The 22,720-nt window shown below is 36.8% G+C and overlaps 1 protein-coding gene across 4 annotated transcripts in view; it reads right to left on the bottom strand.

Moving 5' to 3' along the window:
* Positions 1-22,720, bottom strand: part of LOC124170556 (Ig-like and fibronectin type-III domain-containing protein 1) — a 381,562-nt gene that overhangs the window by 95,429 nt on the left and 263,413 nt on the right. For all 4 annotated transcript variants that reach the window (XM_046549349.1, XM_046549352.1, XM_046549351.1 and 1 more), the window contains one exon: positions 10,303-10,437. In XM_046549349.1, coding sequence (XP_046405305.1) covers positions 10,303-10,354 — 52 coding nt within the window. In that variant the 5' untranslated portion in view covers positions 10,355-10,437. The remainder of the gene's footprint in view (positions 1-10,302; positions 10,438-22,720) is intronic.

Here is a 22,720-nt window from a genome sequence, read left to right as displayed (position 1 = left end):
AACGAAGTCACAAACACGCTCATTGCTGAAAGCCTATCACTCAAAAGAAGGATTTATAAATAAAGAGAGCTAATACCCAAAATATTTCTTGGCAAGGGCAGAAGTGAATGCATATCAACGCTCTCACAAAAAATATGGATGTTAAAAAATAAATAATATTCCAAATCACAAGAGATGCAGTAATTACTTAATAAAAGATAGGAAAGACGTATTCCATTTCACGAGGCTACAAGCTTACGTGCGAGATGATCTCTTGGGTGGAGGGAGAGATGGGCGTCAAGTTCATTAAAAGTCATTAGAGAAGCGCGAAGTGATCTGTACGATTATTGATCTGGCGTTTTTGGATATCGGTTATTTTGTCAGCTCAATGAAAAGGGATAACGCTGTCGTTAAAATTGCCGATAAAGGTGGGATTGAAGATCACGGGTGGAATAATGAGATTGACTCATGTGATAACGGATTATCCATCTAATGGAAGACCATTGGGGATTCTTTACCCGATAAAGCTACTTCCGTAAATTGACATGGACGATTCAAAACCAAAATTATTTCTATTGGACTTCAAAGGAATCGAATTAAAGAATAACTTCCATTTTTCTCTTTTCCGATAATAAATTTTATTATTTAGTGGTAAAAATAAATCAAGGATCAAGCGTACAAAAATCGTGTCTTCATAAAATTTCGATAAAAATAAACATCAAAAACTTATAGTCGCAAGGGAAAATAACTTTCATGATCCAAAAAATAAGAAAATTTAAATGAAAAAATATACTCTTAAGTAGAAATGCACCCACTCTTCGATTTTATTACTGCTGCTGAGCTGTTAGCATAATTATTTAGCCTCTTCTAAACCTATTCTATGGTATTAATGACGATCAAAATAACAGCAATGAAATGGAAGGCCTCATGTATCTGATAAAATCCCATTAAATATCCGTTCAACACACAATTGCATTTTTATCCTCTTGATAGCACAGGTTGTAGGTCTCACTAACAATAAATTAACACCGACCAGCTCTTTCCACGCCAATGGTACATAAAACAGTCGGTCTCGTACGCTCGTCGGTCTCCAAGCCCGCATGTAGCAACATAGAGTCACTTAATGATCATAGCACCGTTTTCTTCTTTTTAATAGCTTTCCTGCACAAAAATATGTTTTTTTATTAAAAAAAGCTTCATCTCACGGTATCTAATGTACCCAAACCAATTTAAAAAGGGAATAACATACAATAATCAAGGAATTTAACGTAAAATTAAATAATAGCACATTGTCAAATACTTTTAAAATTGAAGCAAGCCTTTTCTGTCACAAAAACGTGAAATTTGCAAAAATTTATAGATTTTGATAGGTAGAATACCTTTTGAGTTCTTTAAAAATTACCTACGCTCATTGCAATTGCAGATCAATTTTACCACAACTAATATTCTTTTTAAGGTAGTTGAAGTCACTAACCTTAAGGAATATTGTTTTTCTATGGCTATACTTAAAATTTAGGTGTGGACGGAAAGATGAATGCGCTACCTGGAAACCGCAAACGGTGTATTTGCTCCCTTAACAACCAGCACTTCAACAGATTCACAAAGTAAAGTTTTCCTGGCTGAAAGTGAAGAGTCAAAGGAATATTTGGTTGAAGCCTGCATGTCGAGATAATGGCTTGGCAGCATTGGCACCAAACCTCACCTTAACCAATTTTTTATTTTTAGCAAATAAATATTATAATTAAATGTAATAAACGTTGATTAAATGACCACAGCACTATGATAACCTCATACAACTTCAAAAAGAATCAATTTAAAATATGCATTTAGTTACCCACATTATTTGCACGATAATTTTGCTTTACAACACGGTTGGACGTCACCAATTACGAAACAAATATTTTTTACGGACCGTGTAATAAATGTTGTATCTATTTGAATCGTGTCGCCTTGACGGAACGACCGAAAATATTTTGATCAAAGCTCAGGCTGATCGAATATTCACACAGAAGAGGCTAAACTCACTCGGCATCTATTGCCCGTGAAAGCATCAGTTATGCCCGGTTCACACCACGATGTATCGCATGTCCGTATCAATCACTTTCCCATTCACACGTTCTCGAATTACCTTATCTAGCGATTTGATCGATGGATTATTCTTCCTCATTGGATAATCCTCTAAAATCGCTGGAACATTAATGGTTTGCCTTGTTTCGCTATTAGTTGGGTCCTTTTCGCTTCTATAGCGTTAAGGTGTTTTTCCCCGTCCCGTCCCTTCCTGCCCTATCCTACCCCAGGGGCGTCGACAGGCTCCTATCGCGGCGGCGCCTCTTTCCTTTTTCCCTCCTCTCCGCCCCCTCCCCGGGTGATATGAGCGTATAAGTCTCTGACTTGGTTCCCGGCCCCGCTGTGTTGTATCCTCGAAGGGCTCCCCTTGAGCCCTCTTTCTCTTTGTTCTCGAATTAACGTCATAACTGAGTGCTGTCCTCAATGTAGAATATCGTCAGTAAAAAGTGATATTTGTCTTGTCTATATTTACATATAATTATTGTTGATATATTTCAAATAATTTAAAACGCTGCCGGGATATTTACTGCAAATAAAACTCTTACCGATGTATTATCTTCCGTGCGAAAAGATATGCCACACTCAAGGTACCGAGACATTCGATTCTTTCGTGCGTACTGCTCCAGCCGACGTAATTATTGTACATATTGGTATATATCACACATATACGAAATTAAGAATATAATATTTTAAATTAGTCCTTTATTTGACTTTTGAATTAGGCATTAGTGCTTACGATAACCAAGAATCGCTTCAGCATGCATTGAAAACATTAATAACTCTAAGCTTCAAAAGCAAATTAATTTATCCCGATAGTACAGAGAAATACTTGCAACCAATACAAAAAGGAGTATTGATGGCTAGCACTGAGTTCAAATATGGTTTGCTTTGAAGGAACAATTTATTTAGTTTGTGATACATTTAAGAACTCAATATGCACCACCAAACGTATGCAACATATATTCCTAGACTGTTTTTGCAAGATTATGAAGCCCATTAAGCAATAGTTTCATTATAAAAACTATGTTTTGTCAACTACGACCAGGGATGAGACCCAGGGTAAAACAAAACCTATTTTCCGAACTTGGAAAGGCGAAAAATTGCCCGTTAAAGTAAAATTCCGGACCTGGTGAGGCCTAAAATGACCATGTATGATATAGTCGCGCACCGAGTGAGGCATGAAATTACCCGATGTGATATGGTTTCGGAGCGATAGCGAAACTAAATCACCTGATATTATTAACTTTCGGACCCAGGTAAAAAAATTATTCATAAAATATGCGATTTTGAATCTCTCTTTTTGACATGATAAGCAATATGCGTTTCGAAACAGTGTATTGATAATATAAAAGATGATTAATGATTATGATCCTATTTCGGGTTTTACGATGTATTCAAACTATTTTCAGGTTAACAAAGAATGCCGAAATATGTCATTAAAAAATGTATGATAATATTGAAAACTAAAAATAACATTGACTCCAACCTACGCCACTATTTTAGCAGAATCATAATTAGCACGATTATAATGATGGAAGGAAGTAGATATTTTCACGGTAAAAATGTTTGAAATTACGGCATTACAGCCTCTTTTTCTAAAATGATTATTAAACAAAGCATAACAGAAGGATGTAACAACGTCGAAATGACATAAACGGGTGCTTTCGGTGTCGCGAGTAAGATGTCCGCCCACGAAAGCTCTCTGTTACGAGAAGGATCAACAATGGAAGAGAAAGATGCGCAATCGCCCTACATCGCCGGCAAGCGTAAAATCCAATCGAAGGCAACCAATATCACAGCTTCCCCCATTAACGTATGGGATGGTGTTTGGAGTACCGTCACCTGAGATAATTTGCGCCATGCGGGAAGCGTAGCGAAGGGAGATTGGGGAGCCCGCTAGAGAACGGCGCCATGGAGACTACGGCTTTACGTCCCGTCGACGGATGGAGTGTATTCATAGCGCCTCCACACGCTGAACTCAAGCAGGGAGCGGGGTTTTGGTGAAAAATATTTTCGCCCACCGGGGTATTGAAATCGAACCCATAATTTTTAGTATACTGGGAGACTATCCACGGTGATAACTTTACGGATTCAACCGCAATGCACAAATTGTGCGATAATTTAAATAGGAATAAATCATTCGCCTAACTCGGGATTTGAACATGGATCCCCAAATTTCTAGTTTAGTGCCTTAGCCAGTTAAGCTACCGTGGAATCATTCCCTTCTACAGAAATTTTTGGACAACACCAGATTAAGTCCAAAAATATATAGTTCGCAAATACAAAGGGGAATAACGCCTCGGTATCTTGACTGGCTGAAGCATTCGACCGGAAACCATAGGATCCGAGTTCAAATCCTGGTCAAGGGGAATGACTATTTTTCTATGTGGAATTTTCACAAAAATCGAAACCACACGGTGGATAGCCATCGCTCTAACCACCACACCAATCCATTCGCTTTCTCAAAGAATATCAGGGCGTAATATCAAATGGCAGAAGCAATTGATTAGGGCGCCAAGCTGTTAGGGGTACCAGAGTGTTTTCATGGACAAAATACTCCACATTAGCGTTTTGTCTAGCAATTTTCTCTTCTCTACCTAGGATTAAAATTACGAAACGGATGATAAAAATGAGAAAACATTTTCTCGTAAATTTCGTTCGGATTCTTAATGTTGCTTTTGAAGACAGTAGACAAACTTATGAACGAATATTTTAGGGGATTCCCATCGAGTTACAGTCTCCACGCATGACAAAATTCCAGAAAAATGTCTCTCAGCCTATAACTCGGAGGGACACCCCTAACACTTTTCTTTTTAAATCCCACCAGCATAAAAGAATATTTATGAGAATTCAATTGGAAGCATGTTCATTTAGTTTTAATTTTTATTCCCTGATTTGATCATATGATGGCCTTTATTTAAAAATATTATGCCCTTCAATACCTTGAGCAAATTTTTTTAGATTTTAATGCGAGTGATAGGACGAACTTGGGATGCAAAAGTTATTGGAAGGCATGCTACAGCACTCCAATTATAATAATGCATTTCTGCGTGAATATTCGCTATTTTCAAACACATTCACATTCAATAAATAAAAATATACGTGATCATGCAGAAAAATCTTTGAAAAAAATCGTGCTTCGGTCGTATTCTTTGGTTTCTTTTAAGTAGACAAATGTACTCCAAATTAAGCCTGATCAAACACAGAATGCCTGAAGCCGTTGGCATTATCCCTTTTGCTATCTATGGTTACTAATACATTTCATACGTCGTTATGTACACTTACTGATAAGATGCATGGTTACATTATTAACATATGGCTAATATCCATTCCGCAGTCTGAACTGAAACAAAAATCATGGTTTTGTTCCGCGTAATATCAGTTGTTTTCCGGTTCGAATATTATTTTCTACCGGTCCTTTATGTAATTATATGGGTTTTGCACCTTATTACTTAAAGTCATTTCGAATCTTGTTGGTTCAGCGCCTGAAGTCCGAAACCTTAAAAATACCGTACTTTTTCGCACCTTTTTGTGCCGGGTAATATTCCTGATTTTGATCACACGCTTGGCAATCGAACACAATAATCACATTCTATTCGTACGAAAACATCCCGCATAATTTCATTAATATTATGTGATTATATTGAGTAAAAGCTACATGTCCCTGTAAAATCCATACTTCTCCATAGTAGGATTTTGACCAAAAGGCTATTAGTTTTAAAGTTACCGAAAACATAATCGACTATCTCGGTGATTTCCATGAAGCGCAGATGAATCGTACTTGATAAGATTCACTTTGTAACCGTAAAAGATTCACTTCCATCAGCATTGGACGTACATATCCATTATAGATACTACAAACTCCGAAGAACTTAACCGTATTCTCCCTATCTTTCATTTTTCCACAACAATTCGGCAAATTATCGAGAGAATACACTTGGAGAGGTGGTCAGGTATTTTCACAAATTCAATTTGTTCGCAGTTTTCTGACTTAACTCATAAAATAATTTTGAATGATAATTTCCGACCGTTCGTTATTAGATGGCTTTTTTTCCCAGGCGCAGCAACGCCAACCATCGTAAATTGGCAGTGTTAAGAACTGAGATTTGCGATGGTACGTTCGCGCGTTCACACCATTTTTTGGGGCTACACGATGGTACCGACCATCGTCGTCACGACCGTGGTGTGAATCAGGCATAACTCGCCAACCCCCGCACCAGCCGCCTAACCTCGGCACTTGGCGTTATTCCCTGTGACAGGGGTGGGGACGGCGTTTGGGGCAGACTGGCCGTCGGCGAGTTTTTTGAGGTCAAGATACCCTCATGGGCAATTTAGATCGACTCATAATTGAGAGGCGGCGGGGTTGATGGCACGACTCGTCCCTTTTTAATAGCGGAGCGGTATGAAACGCTTCATTGAGTCTTTTCAAAGGGGTTGAGAGTAAGGAATAACATTTGGTATCCATTAAAATGATGAGATCCGTTGGTCATGCGATGGCGTGGACACGGAGGAGCAGAGCTCGTTTGGCTGCGATGGAGTTTGATTCCCGATAAAAAAAGTCGTGATCAAGAAATGAGAGTATTGCATTGATAGGGGAGGGAGAGAGGGAGATCTTGAATCGAACGAAATGTTTACCACGACGTTATGAAGCCACATTCTTGTCTGTTTGTTTGCCCATCCGGGCTAAATCTTGTGACTCAAATGTAACCACTTCCCTATAAGCCGTCGATTTAAAATTTTCAGAAGATATCAGAAACAGATGACAATGCTCTTACGCTATTTCAGAGCCGGATGTGCCGCCATTTTCGACATTTAACATTTGTATTCGCTTAGCTGCAGCATACATTTTTACGGCTTGCTATAACTGAAAACTTTTTTCAGCGCTGAGCGAATATAAGTGATCGAATTTATTTATAACATAACAACTAATATTGAAATAAAACTATATTCATCTAAAAAAAAAAAATAATATAAATTAAAAAATAATTTAAAAACTCACGTTTTTATTCGAAGAAAAGGGAAGAAATAAACCCAACTCCCTTGGCCCAAGGTCCCACGTTTATATTGTATTGATAAAAGAATAAATTTTCAAAACCATTGACGTAGTTAGCATGAATTTCAACATCTTAAATCAAATTCTTTCTCCGAAAATATTGATTGCGATACTGCCGCTAAAATCTCAAATATCTGACGATGAATTTACACCACCATAGTCTGAAATTAAATTATCAAATGTAATTTTTGGTTTTGAAAATGTAATCTTTTATGCATAAAATTTAAACGGTACCTTGGGCAATGGTAGGTGGGTTGGATTTTTTTAGTTTTGGTTCGAATAATAACTTAAGTTTTTAAGTTACTTTTAAAATTTATTGTAATATTTTGCCAAATTTTCTAATAGAGAGCTGATTCCAGGCAGGATCGATATCTTAAATCAAATTTATATTCATTACAATACCGCAACTAAAATCTCAAAATTTTGAATATGAATTTACCTTAACCCATAATCAAATGTAAAGTGAATTTTAATTTTTAACAGGCAATTAATAAGCGAATAAACATTTGGTTTTGAACATTAAGTCATTTATTTGTAAAATGAAACGTGGGACCTCGGGCCGTGGTCGCGTGGTTATTCTGTATTTTTAGTTCGAATAAAAACTTAAGTTTTTAAACCAGTTTTTAACACAATTACTGTAATATTTGGCCAAATGTTCTAATAGAGAGCTGATTCAGGGTAAGAACGAAATAAATGAAAGGAATAGGACACTGTAGACTTCGGGGATGAGCAGAACCGCATGCAACCATGAATAACGGGCAGCATAAAGGCCGGAGTGAATGAAAGCAGGGCCCTGCTGGCATGACCGCAAAATGGCCGCACTGAGCTAGTGGCGAGCGACGGGGAAGTGGATACATCTGCTCCCGGAGTGGAGGTCTGATCACTCATCGACCGAGGTTTTTCCACAAATATTCCTATAAAACAAACACAGCAAAACGCTCATAAAATCAGGGGGATGTACTCGTGAAGGTGAAATTCCCGAAAATTAAACCACAAATCCCACGCATCCAGTGCTGATTAAAGTTAGCCCCAGAAATGAGTTTGAGGCGATACATTCAATTTATTACCGATAAAAAAGATTGAAATTTTTAGACAGATCCTTTTCATTCAATCGGTGCCACGATTTAACTCTCTGTTAACTCATAATACCGCTTATTTATTTTCATATGCATGGGTTATAGAAAGAACCACGAAAGTGCTGCAGCTACTAAAATTATATAGCGGAAAAATTGTAATTTTGAATCAAAATAACTGACAATTTAATTTTCTAATTTTTTTCATAGCCAGCGCTAAATATGCACTAACCTGGAATAATTCTATGAAAAAAATTGTTTGGCGCACTTATTCAAAATACGTTGAAAACTTGCGATTTACAAATGGTGTAAAACAAGATAGAAGCTAGTAATGTAGTACGCTCTCCTTGAAGTAAATGATGAAAAACCTACAGAAAAGCTTATTACGCTTCTTCAATGTGCAATGCGAACCATATAAAAAGGAAGCTACCCTCACAGATACTACCGAGAACGCTGCTTTCCGACGTCAAACCTGCGTTGGGATCTGAACTGTGATGCCTCTCTGTAAATATAATCCACTGAGCTCTTACTGCACTGAATGGAGCTTTTAGAGCTCCAACGTTGTAGCAATGAGTGAAACGCTTTCACAGTAGAAAATCTCGTAATATAATGCTATAACAGCAAAATCAATGCAGTTGATAACTTTTTTTAAAATCATACCAATTAAAAATCACCAGTTACTAGACAATATTCGTCAGACTAGACGAGAAATCGAGCCATAAATTGCGACGGCATTTGCTACTTCGAATGGCGGAGAGGTGTGCTTAAGGTGTGTTAAAAGTAAAAGGTAATATTTCCTCGAACTTCTAAAATATACAAACTTAAATTTAAACTTAATGTAGAAAAAAAACGATTGCCAATTGTATTTACCGATATCTCGGCCACTGCACTTCTCAAAAGCATGTATCCGCCTTGCCTTTAGCTAAGCAAGATACTAATATTGCAATAAATACAATGCAATATATTTTACGCACCAATAAAAACTCATCAATTTCCGAAAAAAATTATACAGGGGTAACTCCTGCGGGCAATGATAGGACTACGCAAAATAATAATCCAATAATAACTCAAAAAATAATTCAGTATATCTCAATGCTTATGATAATGACTAGCCTCCTTAGACTATTGTTAAAAACGTTTACCACCTAAACAAAAAATACCATTAGAATGGTTTCGTGAAAATAAAAAGAAAACTGGTATAAACAGGTATTTATATAATGAAGGTTATCGCAAAAACAAAAGTTTCGACGCAATATTCTCTGGGGAAGAATAAACGCAAATTGATGTTTAACGGCTCATTTCTTCCACGGCATATTCGTAAATATCAGGCAATGGAACCATAACATTGTTTAGATAGCTATTATTAATGTTTACAATTCATAGTCAAAAATGAACTTAAAATACTTAAATTTAGTCCTTTGTAATATTTATAAACATTTACATTTCCCAAATTGCACCACGTCGAAAATGTAGGTGAACGTCCTTCCAATTAAAAGAGAAGAACTTTTGAATCTCTCCAATCAATGGCATTTTGGCATCCGCTAACGAAGAAACTTAGAATTTAAAACGTTTTCACGTCTTCAATTCTGAATTTCTACGTCCACGAGTCAGTGCGAAGGCAAGAAAACTTAGGTACACCTTTGCATCAATATTCATGACAATGTGAGAGCTCAAGGCTTAACTCCAGTCTGAAGCGAAATGGAATGACCCAAATACTCAAAAATCGTTTGAGGAAAGATGATATTTTCAACCTCTTTAGGAAACGGGACTTAAGAGTGGCAATCGCATATTATTTTCAAATTATATGCATCTCAGGAATTTTGAGAAAAATTCAATAAACTGCGTGATTATTATGACCAATAACTCCGAATACATTTCTTCTTACTTGACACCTTTGAATTTGAATGAGAATTTCCGTCAGTTTGTTAAATTATAACATTATCATATTGTTGGCCCAGCAGCTCCGAACAATGTTCATTGGCAGGGCCAAGAGCTAAGAGTCACGTTGGTTGGATTGCGCGTTCACGCGTCCTTTTTGGGCTACGTTCGTAGTGACCAACGCACGGACGTGCGTAGAGTAGTTTTTGATGGGTGCCATTTTATCTGAGTTAAATGGGTCAGATAACTCACCTGCTACTCCGGCTGCCACCAGGAGTAACATGGAGACGCTGGTCCGCAACATGGTGCCCGATGCACGGCTGTGACAGGGCGTTGATCTCTTCCGTGTCGCGGAGCGGGAGACGCCAGAACTACACGAAATAATGCCTGCGGAAGAGAAAAGAAGGGTTATATATGAATGGTGAAGAATATTACCTTCTTTGAACGGTTCAACACTAGGCTCTTAGCAGGAGTCCCACGTTTAATTATTTCGTAAATTGTGCATTAATATTTCATGTATTCTCTCAGAGTCATACTGCGCATGCGAATGGCGATATTCGGAAAATTTCTGTGACCGAGGAGGCTTTTCATGAAACTCGTTCACTGATTGAATCCGTAGTGCGCATGCTACATATTATTATTTTCAGGCATAATTTATTTGTTCACAGGACACCTTTTGGACGGCTCGAACTACCAAAAGTAAAACCTGGAAGTTAAGGCCAGTTAAAAAAATTAGCAATATATATTTAATCAAAAACTTTTGGAAAGGTACAACCCAATTAAAATAAAAGTTTTCAATACCTTCATAATGCGATCAGCCGAATGAAAAGGTGGAAATGGGAAAGGTGAAATTATTCGGCTGTATCCAAAGAAAACTCATATCTCATCAGTCACTCCCTTAGTGATTCAATCCGAAAGTTTACCACGAGAACTGATAAGTGTATATCTCAGCCCAGGGAGAGAAACATGCTGGTAAATAAGTACTCCGAGAATTTTTGTTTGGAGCTGTGGTAAGGCTTCCTCGGGATTTTATCCCGAGAAGTACGAAGAGGTACGAAGAAATTAAAAATTTATAAATTCCCCGAAATTCAATTTACCTGAAAAATAACTCTGGCTAACCATTGTAATTAAAAATACACAAATAATTTTCAAAATATGACGTGGGGAAACATTTTAGACAAAATTGTAGGGCATAATGAAACGTCTTAGAAAATGTATGTTTCAATGTACTAGATGTGATTGTGGAGACACCTTATTTCTTATATATCAAATGAAATTGACTGAATTCTTGGACTGAAATAATAGACTTGCACCTAGTTAAGCTTTTAAATCAACAATATGTCTAGATTTTTTCATGAATAGAGAGTGACACTGGTAAAAAATCAGAATTTGAACCTGCTGACGAAAAATAAAATGAAATCGGCAACAAATAATTTTGGAATTATAATAATATCTTTAGTCAAGACATTTACTCTTTCATAGAATGCTCAATTTATTCTTCTCTTCTCCATCATTATTTCGGAATGGAAACTAATCATGAAGAGACAATCAACATCGAGAATAGATATTCGGCGACGAAAAGGCGAAATTAGGTTGTAAAACAAACGTTTCAATACACTAGAATAAAAAGTAGAAGTCATCCAAACGGCGTTTATAGAGAGAGAATATTGCTGTTCACACAGAAGTTGCGTTCACACAATGACTTGTAGCTCCGTTAAGAATTTTTCTCCACACAGCAAAACAATCGCGCACCTTAGAGACAAGACCATTTTTTAATGCAACTATCGTTTGGCGTAGAAAGCCTGGGAATATACTCAAAGATTTTAAAAACATTTTATGAGTGTACACGGGAGAAAAAATGTGAAATATAATAAGAATAAAAATATAGATAAAAAAGCGAATGACGAAATTCGGCAAATGTAACATAACAGCCTAGTAAACATGACGCGAACCTCTTCTCTAAGCTCACCTTCCGCGCTAAACAATGTCTGGGAGCGCCTCTTAGATGCGAAGCCGCGTTTGGGGCCATCAATTCAACAATTGACGTGAGCTAGAAAGATAGTTTAAATTCCTGTATCCCCGAAATATATTCGAATGGATGTCAGCCGGGAAGGGAAGGGATGTATGATTATGGTGAACGGAGATGCGCAGAAAAGGAGACGCAAGGCACATCAAACATTCCGGATTACTTAAAACGCGGCCTGGCATGGGTGTATCGTAAATTTTCCTTACGAAGAGGTGGATTTCCCCTAAAATCGCGAACAAGCAGATTTGAAAGAAAAACCGCATACTGCTGTCAAATATGCAAATTGAATACATTCACTGGGAGGGCGTAGTTTTGAAAGAAGGCAAGTGGAATAGATTTTTTCTCGTTCAACCGATATAACTATGACTTCAAGATGTCGCAACAAAAATTTCTCTTACATGTATAAATAAAATGCATTCAGTGGGATGCTTAATATTGTCTTTAAATGATTAGAAAAGCTTTTAAATCAACAAAACGTCTAGTTTTTTTCATGACTAGAGAGTGAAACTGGTAAAAAATAAGAAAAAGCGAGAGATTACTACTGATCCGTAAACACCGCATTCATCAATTAAAGTACATAAAATTGTAAATGAATTGTATGGTTTGCGCGTATGATTCTAATTGAAGATGAGGATACGATTCAATTAGGCCGACCAATTTCAAAACAATTTTTCCCTGATGAGGAAATACCATTTCATTCGACATCCAGAGTGAGGTACATACATACAACTTTCCCTTTAGGTTGAAAAATACAGCCATAAACTCACTGGAAAAAGCTAGCACTTATCGAAACAATACAGATAGGCTTATCACGCTTTCCGGCACATTAATGCCGTTCGGAGCCGTGTAAAAAGGGCAGATAATGTTTTCACAATCATCAAGCATACCAGCAAAATGAGTTATGGTAAACGCGGAAGGGGAAGTATTGACATAATCAAATGCCGAAGCTCATGACAAAAAACGTTTTGAGAAATAAAAACCATTAAATACACGGATTCAAGCATTTCATAAGCGAGCTATTACACGATGCAGAGGAAAATGACTCGTTCGCTTATTCTAATATTTGTATTCATTTAACGGCTGAAAATTTTTGAAATTTTATCCTAACTACTTAAAAGCCATACATTATATTTTGCGCCCAGGTCTTGATAGAGGGCAGACCGAGGTAATATTTGTAATACAGCATCAAATTCATTATTTTGCGTGCATAAAGTGAATATTTAGCCAAAAAATGTCCACTGCTATTGAAACCACGATAACTAGCCACGTCCATTGGCATGCATATCATTGGCAAAAGAATGGAATACACAGGAATGCCACGCTGTTAAGTGAACATAACAGCGGTTTTGTGAACGTTCAAATGCCAAGATTTTTAAAATCCATAACGGTGCCCACAAAGATATTTGCGTTAACCTCATAAATCATGGTAATCTACTATATAGGAAGAATTAAGGAGTAGGAAAACCTTTTTTTGAAACTTGAATTTTTTAGAGGCAGTTTGAGAAATAGTATTGGAATTTAAAGCTAACAAAACCGCATTCAATGGAAAAATTCATTAACTTTGTGAAATTCATGAATCCGTGTACAAAATCGGCATTTAACCATTAAATTGTGATAGTTAACAATGAATCCAAAAGATAGTGAATGGATAAATATTTTCCTTATATTTTCATTTTGATCGTTTAATATATTTTAATAGTTAATTTATGACAAGAAATATTCAAATAACTGGAAAAAAGAGGTTATCAACTACATTCAGCAAGACGTGGATAAAAAAAATTGGAAATATTAACACAATTTTGCTGAACTAATAGAGTGAAAATTGTTTTGGTAAATGAGGAAAAAATATACGTACAATCATGATGTATCTCTAGGAAATGCACACCATATCCATTACGGTAATAAAGTAACCACAACAGCTTCAAATAAAATACGCTTCCTTTTAAAAATTTGTATTATTGGAAATCGTGAAGTTAAATAAAAATTAAATAATCACAGGAGAAAAATCCGATGAACGCAAAATGAAGTGGATAGCCCTGAAGAAATTGTGATAATATTTTGCGCAGAAAAACAAGAATGGAAAAGCAAGATAGAGAGGTCATGCAGAGGGGACATGCTCGAGGCTTTGCCCTCCAAAACGATTTCACAGACCGAAAATTCACCATTTACGAAAATTTACCAAAGCTGGTGAGACGGAAAAAGATAGACATGGCTCGGCGAAGTAGGAGAGTAAACAGGATTTCTGCACAGGATGCATTTGTCTGAAATTCTATTTATTAATTTCTTTCTCTTCTATGAATGTACCAATGCATGAGAAAAAGATTTTTTTCTCATGGGCTTCAGTGCTCACAAAAATAAACGAAATTATTATAATTATTAACCAGACACAATGTTGAATTTACAGCCATACAATCGCTCGTTGATTAAATTGTACTAAGATATTATCTCAAATTAAAATAGAACAAAAAATCGAGAATTTCATGGTATTCCCCTTCCTCCTCATTCTACAGGGTCAATAATGCATCACTTCACTCTAAAGGTTTAGGAGATATTTACAGTACAATATGTGTCAATTGATGTTGGATTCAACTGAAATATTTTATTCCTGGACCTGCTATTTTGCTATCCACACTCCAGCATTGTCATTTACGTCATTCCACGCAAAATCTGAATGAAGTGGATCTTACACCACTTAAATTTGTGATGAGAATTGGTAAATCTGTTTGCTTACTCCAATACAAATTATACTCGCAGCGTTTTGTGAAAATCGAAAATGCAGCTGAATTATGGGTATTTAAAAACATACTTTGCCCCTGAAAATTTTAATTACTATATCCAAAAACATTCGACGGTCAGGAGAAAATAGTATGGAAAATCATGGACCAGTATCATAAGCCCACATTAAGCACATATTTCAAATTTTTGAGCCAATACGCCGCGCGGCAGAAAACTGCAAAAGTTTAAATATATTTTCCAAAACTCATTTTCAAGTTGCCATTAAATTTTAATACACCAATTGTTTGATAAATGTATTGTATATTTCAATCCAAGCACTTGAACGGCAGTGATATTCTCATTAACTGCCATTAGAAAATTTCCTTAGGCCGGAAATAAAACCCCCGACCTTTCACTATCCGAGTCAGACCACTATGCTATCCGCATAACAGTTTCTTATTAGATATTTTAACAGTAACACTGTGAAATGGATGGCGCATTACACTGTGGTGGTTACAAAAGCACGCAATTCTACCCGATCTTTAAGCTTATTATTTTCTACATTTAGAAAAAAAGCTGATGATGGGATGATAACTAGCATTACTGAATTTTGTTGTATTGCATATTCCAAGTTCCGTGTGTTCACTGAACTAGGGGTAAGTTCGCACTATTTCGGAACATTCCGACTTGTGATCATCCTACGCTGGGCTGCACGCTTCAATGCACGTGATAATTTCCGATTTATTTTTCACTACTAAACAAAGTGGGCGTCAATATAATTCCATCGGTCGTTAACGGATACAAAGGCCTTTGATTCGTCAAAAAATAATCTGATTACAGCAGGCATTTATTTTGGGAAAAGGAGTTTAAAGGACTGAAATATTGTCATAATTTATAGAAATATTATTTTTTACTTTCATCATTTAATATGATCGATAATTTTTCATATATATAAAAGACTGCTCGTAAAGCTTAATAGCAATAATGTATCATAAGATATAACCAAAAACAACTACAATTTAAAAAAATTCAAAAGTGACAAAGAGCCTACATACCTCTATTAACAAAAGAAGTATTATTAGTAAAAGAAGTTAATTATCAATATTTTATAAAATGGCTTTGCCAGCATAATTTTTTTTGGAACAAAACTTCACTAATTTATGTCAAAATTGGCGTGGTTCCAGGTGGATGCTGGTTTTTAGACGCGAATTAGCCATGAAGCAAATACTTTTCAATTATGGAAATGAGTTCTAGGGCTTCCACCGGAGTGATGAGGTGAATACCCGACGTTTTGGTGAAATAGTTATCCATCTCCATCAGGCAAGAGACTCTGAAGACGTTTCACGTGTCTTCCGCCGAAACTTCGCAAACCATGAACTTCCAATACCCGGGCAGAAACACGATAGCTCTGATGCATTGCATTTCGCCAGGAAAAAGTCTCATCATACACTGTATAGGTCTGAACCGACCAAGTTAATAACGAATTTATTATTTACTTTATACCGCCACTGTTTACTATTCGTTCCTCTCACATCTTACAAGTACAGAAAAATCTCTGTAATCCTGGCTTGCGGTAAACCTACACGTCCAGTAATCCGGCGTGCCGGTCTGCTGACCTCCCTATGTATCGTATAATATTTTCAGTGTTTAATAAACTATTTCTTGAACACATAGTAAGTATTTGTTTTATTATTATGTATGTTGGTGTTTTAATTCATAATTTGCGTGAAGTTTTGGCTACGTGACCCACTAAATCGGGAAAATAAATGTTCTTTGCAGAGGCACAGTGGTGTCCAGGGTTTATGATGCCTTTATTGACCATAAGAGTTATTATTAATTTGGTTATCTACCTTGATTTACACCTTGAGAAGTAGGGAGACTTGGCGTCACTATATATATTGAATCGAAAAATTATACCTTAAAAAGCTTTTTGTGTGTGTGCTTGTTTCCTGTACGTGTTCAATCCAGCGTTTCCGATAATCCGGCTATACCACGGCAGCATAGGAATCAGATTGCCGAAATGGCACTGTAATATATGTAACCCCCCATTTATGATTTCTGAATGCTTATAATTAAGAAGTCTTATAAAAAGTTGAACAGAATTTCTTAAGCCTGAATCGCACAATCATTATTGCCATCCCATTTGAAGGATATCGCTCCAAGGATTGCGAAAAATGTCACTTTAACGAGATCATTTCTCGCGATTGCTCCAGAGATGGGAATCCTATGGAATACTACCGCATGTGCCATAACAGTGGTCCGATGAAAGTAAGCCTATTCTTCTTAACAGAAGGAGGCTGCAAATAATTTCCGGGCCTTCCTGGTCGACAATGGACATCTTTCAGCGTTTTTCTTTAGTTATTTTCACTAAGGGATCGAGCTTTGAAAACACGGCTCTCGAAGATCATGAATAAAAGATGGTCACTGTAATGACCCAGAATGGGAATCCGAATAATAGATATGAAAAGTCCTCATCAAGCTCCAGCCGGGCAGTATTTACAACCATTACGCAATCAATCTCGAGGCAACGTGCTATCCCCAGGCGAACGAAGCACGTTCTCTCCCTTATTCATAACTCGATAAAGTCATGTTTGCTTTTCAGTTTAAATATTTATCAAGCAATGAAACACCAGCTGAAATAAATGGGAGTGGGGAAAATTAGTTGCTAACTGAAAAATGTCTTTTATTAAAAAATGTCGCCCAAATACACTGGCCACGACTGTTAGGAAGAAATGGCAGTTATTTCGATGGCAGCCCTCGGTTTCGAGGTAAGTATATCTTCTCGGGAAAATGAAGCGCTAATTGTTCTGAAAATGGCGAGCCAGGGGATCGATTTGGTGTGATGGCTAGAGTGTTGGCTTCCTACCCAGAAGGCTCCGGCGGTGGCAGGGGTTTTTCAGAGGCTGCCCGATCCCTACTAGAGTGCTTTGTGGAGGACATTTCAAGCGCAGCAATCCGTCCGTTGGATGGGACGTTAAACCGTGATCCCCTCGGCGCCTTACATTAGGAGTATGCTAGTGCCGAAGCCCGGTTTCTCTCCACCCTTCCATCCCTACCCTTCCCTCATGGCGCAAACGACCCTACAGCCTCCTCTAAATACCATAACATACGGCAAGCGAGCTCCCAGATCATCAAAAGTCAGTGGCTCGCACGAATTTACCATCATTCAATCATGAACCAAGTGTCCCACGGTGTGCCTCAAGCTCAACTTAATCTCTAAGGCCTTGTCAACAAGTTAACACATCCCTTCAATTCTATTATATTCGAGTACCCAAAACTAAATTTAGAGTAACTCTTAACACCATCCTATGCCATCTCATACCTCTCACAATGAAATATTGGATAAAATACCCCTTTTAACTCATTAAATATTGCATTCAAAATTGTGTTTCTTCCTATAACCTCAGGCCAAACGAGCACACCGTCCGTGTCCGTTCCCACGGGCCTTCTTGAAAGTGACCACTAAAACCCTAATCCATTATCCAGGACACATTTAGGGCGGGAATCTAGAGAGATTTGGGGGCCAGGCAAATTGGCTACTTGAGAGGCAAACACGGAAAGGCGACGCCAGCATGGAATGACGGTCTTAATTTACATTAATGACTCTCAAATCGTAAAACAATATATCTGGTTAACAAATTGACCGACCCATACTTCATTCTACGAGATTAGGCATATTATTTAACCCTAATAGGGGCGATCTTCTTTGTGGCTTAATCGGGAAAGGTTAGTCTAGCACTCTTTTTATTTCTCCTTTTCGATTACACTATCAAAAATTAATTTTCTAATGACCATGATGTTTGTAAATATATTGAAGTAACAATTAAAAGAAAAGTTTTGCAACAAATAACTTACATAACCTGTTACTTTTTCACACCTGATGCAAACAACACTTTTCCTGTTGTTTTGGCCACAAATAGGCCGACGGCATCTATGGAAAGGTTGCTATTACATTATACGTTCAGCTGCTGGACACAGAAAACATCTCTTTTTCAGCCTTGAAATTACAGTGGTAGAGTTATTTTCTATCACACCATGAAAAACTGCAATGTCTTCTAGTGTCAGTTGCTGAAGACCTAGCAATGATCGAGATAATATTTGTCCTTTTATTCGCCCATCTGGAAGGCTAAAGGTAAATTTCGCCTCTCATTTAGCTGATTACATTTCAATCTGAATTCAGCGGTCACCAAACTACATATGAAGCAACTCTGCAAATATATGATCTATTAATTTGGTACGCCAAATTTCTTGTGCGTGTATATTCGGGAACTAGATGTGTAAGGAATTGACTCTTCCCTTATTTTAATTTTAGTATAAATTATTACACTGGGGAATACCCATTTCATTTTCACACGGTGTCAGTCGGAGAGGTTTAATGCCAGCAAACTTGAGAGCCTCCTCTGATCCGCACTCAATCTAGCAGAGTGGTCACAATCACATAACGTGCAGAGATAAAATTTGACGTGGTACAAGAAACCTAACTACAGTTTCGAAATAAGCATGTTTATTTTTCCCTAAATCAGCTCGAAAATCGAATTCAACAGAAACTATGCAAAAATTTGTTCCCCGGTTTTACTGGTTACTATTTAAATTTATGTCCCCATTTTACCAATTATTTTAGTTCTGATATAAATTCGAATGAAAATAATTTAAAGCCAATATACAGCTTAAAAATTAAAAATACGCAATGTTGACGTTTCAATTTTAAAATAAAATGACGCAAATGTTTTTCTAGGAGTTCTAGAGCCTCACTTTGCTCGTGCTCGGGATAAATAGAATCCTACGCTCTTGAACTTAAATGGAAGAACAAAAGGACACATATACGCACAGCAAAATTAAGGAATGTTAGCTAGAACTCATAAACACACAGGCAACTTACAATTAGTGGGCTTAGCAAAAAGTTTCTTTGATAACGTAGACAATCAATGAGTGAAAGAACAAATATACCTCGAAAAGAATTTATTCATGCTTAAATAAACGGATTACCTCCAAAGCGCTGATTTTGGTAAATAAAGCAATCATAGAAGATAATGATAACAGTAAGAAATAGCATTACCAGCACCAATCATCTACGATAGTCCGCCTTCCGTGTCCACTAATGTAACTTCATACTCTTTGTGGGCTTACCTTGGCCATTGAATGTGTCTTCATTATTTAAACACAGTTCGTTAATTCAAATTCCAGTTTCGCGATTGTTTCTCGGTAAAGACATTCTCTGGGGAGGAATAAACGCAAATTGATGTTTGACGGCTCATTTCTTCCACGGTATATTTGTAAATATCAAGTAATGGAACCATAACATTGTTTAGATAACTATTATTAATATTTACGTTAAAAAGACATAATATAAATATTATCTCATACTTAACCTTTAAAAAGAAAAGAAATACAAAAGTACCGAGAATTTTTAGCTTAATTACTATTTTCTTGCATTTGCATGCATTTTTGGCAATGATTAAAAATAATAAATTTATTGCAGGATCATTTTATACTGAGTATTAAACGCCAGGGTGGAACATTAAAAATCCTATATCAATGCAAAGATTCAGGGAAAACACAATGACGGTTAATGAATGAAAACGATTTTTGGATGGGATACAGGAGGTCGCTTTGGGGAGAGAAATTTCTTTTTTTTTAACGTAAAAGTCTTCTACCGCTTTAGCCTTTAATCAATTTCATGATGACATGGAGTGAGCCTTTTTCATACCACCATGAGGGTAAGTTAAATTTTTTAACAAATACCTCGCGTTGGCATGAGAGTGGCTTTATCATAATATGGTTCAACAAGAAAACCTCCTGCACCTGATTCAATACCTTTGTTTGAAAACTGTTTGAAAAACAACTGAATGTAATAATAAGACGAGAGAAATGTTACTGTGCATTGATAACATCGCTAAAATAAGCAGGCGATAGACTAATTCGCATAAGTATGAGAAATCGCGGTGAAAATGCAAACTACAACTAAGAGAACACTACAAAATTCTCTAATTTGATGAATGCCTAACCCTGTCCTTCCACGCCAAAAAGCAAATGATTCTCTCCTCCTTCCCTTGTTCATTGTTACATATTTATTTCTCGAAACTAACCCATCTGTCTGACTAAATACATATAAATGCTACTGAAAATGTTATTTTTTACTTTATTATAGAGGTAATGTACCTATAAACGTAATTAATAGCAAAAACGACTCACAAAACGGTCCGAAGTCAGTTACCTCACAGAAATAAGTAAGAGAGGGAGTTAAAAGCCTTCATTTATGTCAACACAAATATTTTAACTCATAATTATTCGAAAAAATCCAGGAAGAAAGCATTAAATGTAATGAAATGATCATAGCGGTAATCCTTTTTGAGGAAACTGCTCCAACAAAAATGTATTTAAGGAAAAAAAATTAACAAAATTGAAAAGAGTTTTTTGCTCTAATTAATTTAATGCACTACAGGAAAAAGGTATAAGCTGGAATATTTCAGTGGAAATATAGGAAACAAAGATAATTATTCTCTAATACCAAAAGCGCCTAAGTAAATTTATTCGGAATTATCAGTTAGGTAAAGGTTTTCTATGTATTAACAGATGCAAGGGAATTGAAAAAAATGGTTATAAATTATCCGTTGCGAAATTTCAAACGTATTTTCCACATTTTTTTTCCATCTCTATTTGCTGATTGGAGGATCGCACTTACTTAGTCACTCAGCTCATCAACGCGGAAGGTTACATTGGATAGGTGAGAATTCAGCTACAGCAGTACATACACTATGACGATGCCATAGGCGAGTGAATTTCATATGAACACGGGGTGGAAAGGGGTACGGAGAAGAATGGGGTTTGGGTTTTTTTTGCGAATAGGAGGTGCTGTCAACTATCAGACAGTTTTCGAAAAAGATTACCTGTTATTGTTCATATTCTGAAGCCATGTTGGTTTATTTAATTGAGTGTTAATATGTGAACTCTAAGTTGTGTGAATTTTAGTCATTGTTATCTAACTTTGGAAGATTTTGTATCGCTAGTAAGTCATATTTAAGCATTTAAATAACAGTAATTCTTGGTATGTGTTTGAAGTATGTCTAATTATCGATTGTTTCGTAACATTGAACGTCTGAATGAACGCTATTTTCGGGCATCAGTTCCTAGGTACGCGTAAACATGTTCTTGAGGCAGAACGGTTGGGGCAGAACGGGGAAGTAAGAAAAAGTAAAAAAAAGAATGATGGGATGGGAAGAGACAACTATATGTTTAAACTGCAGCAATTTTCATAAAAAAATAGTTGAAGGCTGGGTCGCTTGTTTCATTAGTAAGAAATTGGCTCACAACTCGTGCGTAGGAGTGGATACCGTACCAGATGATTCTGTACTTGTGAGTGAATGTTATGATTAGGCTTCAAAAAAGACTGAGAAACAGTGTACTGCACCTTAAAATTCATTCAAATTAAAAGACCAGAAGATACAAATTGAGTCTTTCTTTTGTGTCAAAAATTTAATTTGTTTTTGTACATGATCATATCTGATAACAAGATGAAAATACGCACACATGAGGATTTCTTCCCTGTGGTCATGGAAAAAACAGCACAACTGTTTCTAACGATCGAAGGGATTTACAGGGACTTATGACAAATCGCGTTGCGAATAGATAAAAAATTTACCGGCTCCATTCCAGTGCGTTATCGCCGACGCCGTTAAATTATTACCAAGTCGTACAGCGGAGGGCTCCAATATTGATTTGCCATCCAGATAACTTCCGACCGCAAAAAGGAAAAACGACCCCTTTACAGGCAATTGACCAGTGCTCTGTTAACTATTCAGCCTTCGGGATCTATTTTCACACTCCTCGAAGAGCGCCGCGGCGGAAAACCTGGACCCGTCAAAGTCTTCCTCTCTCCAGGCCCCTCCTTCTGGCCAACTTCTACGGCCCTCGACCCTCATAATGCATCAT

The sequence above is a fragment of the Ischnura elegans genome, chromosome X (genome assembly GCF_921293095.1).
Source record: "Ischnura elegans chromosome X, ioIscEleg1.1, whole genome shotgun sequence".
In the NCBI taxonomy this organism is placed as follows: Eukaryota; Metazoa; Arthropoda; class Insecta; order Odonata; family Coenagrionidae; genus Ischnura; species Ischnura elegans.
Note: the sequence above shows the minus strand (reverse complement) of the source record. Positions and strands in the feature narration are given on the sequence as shown.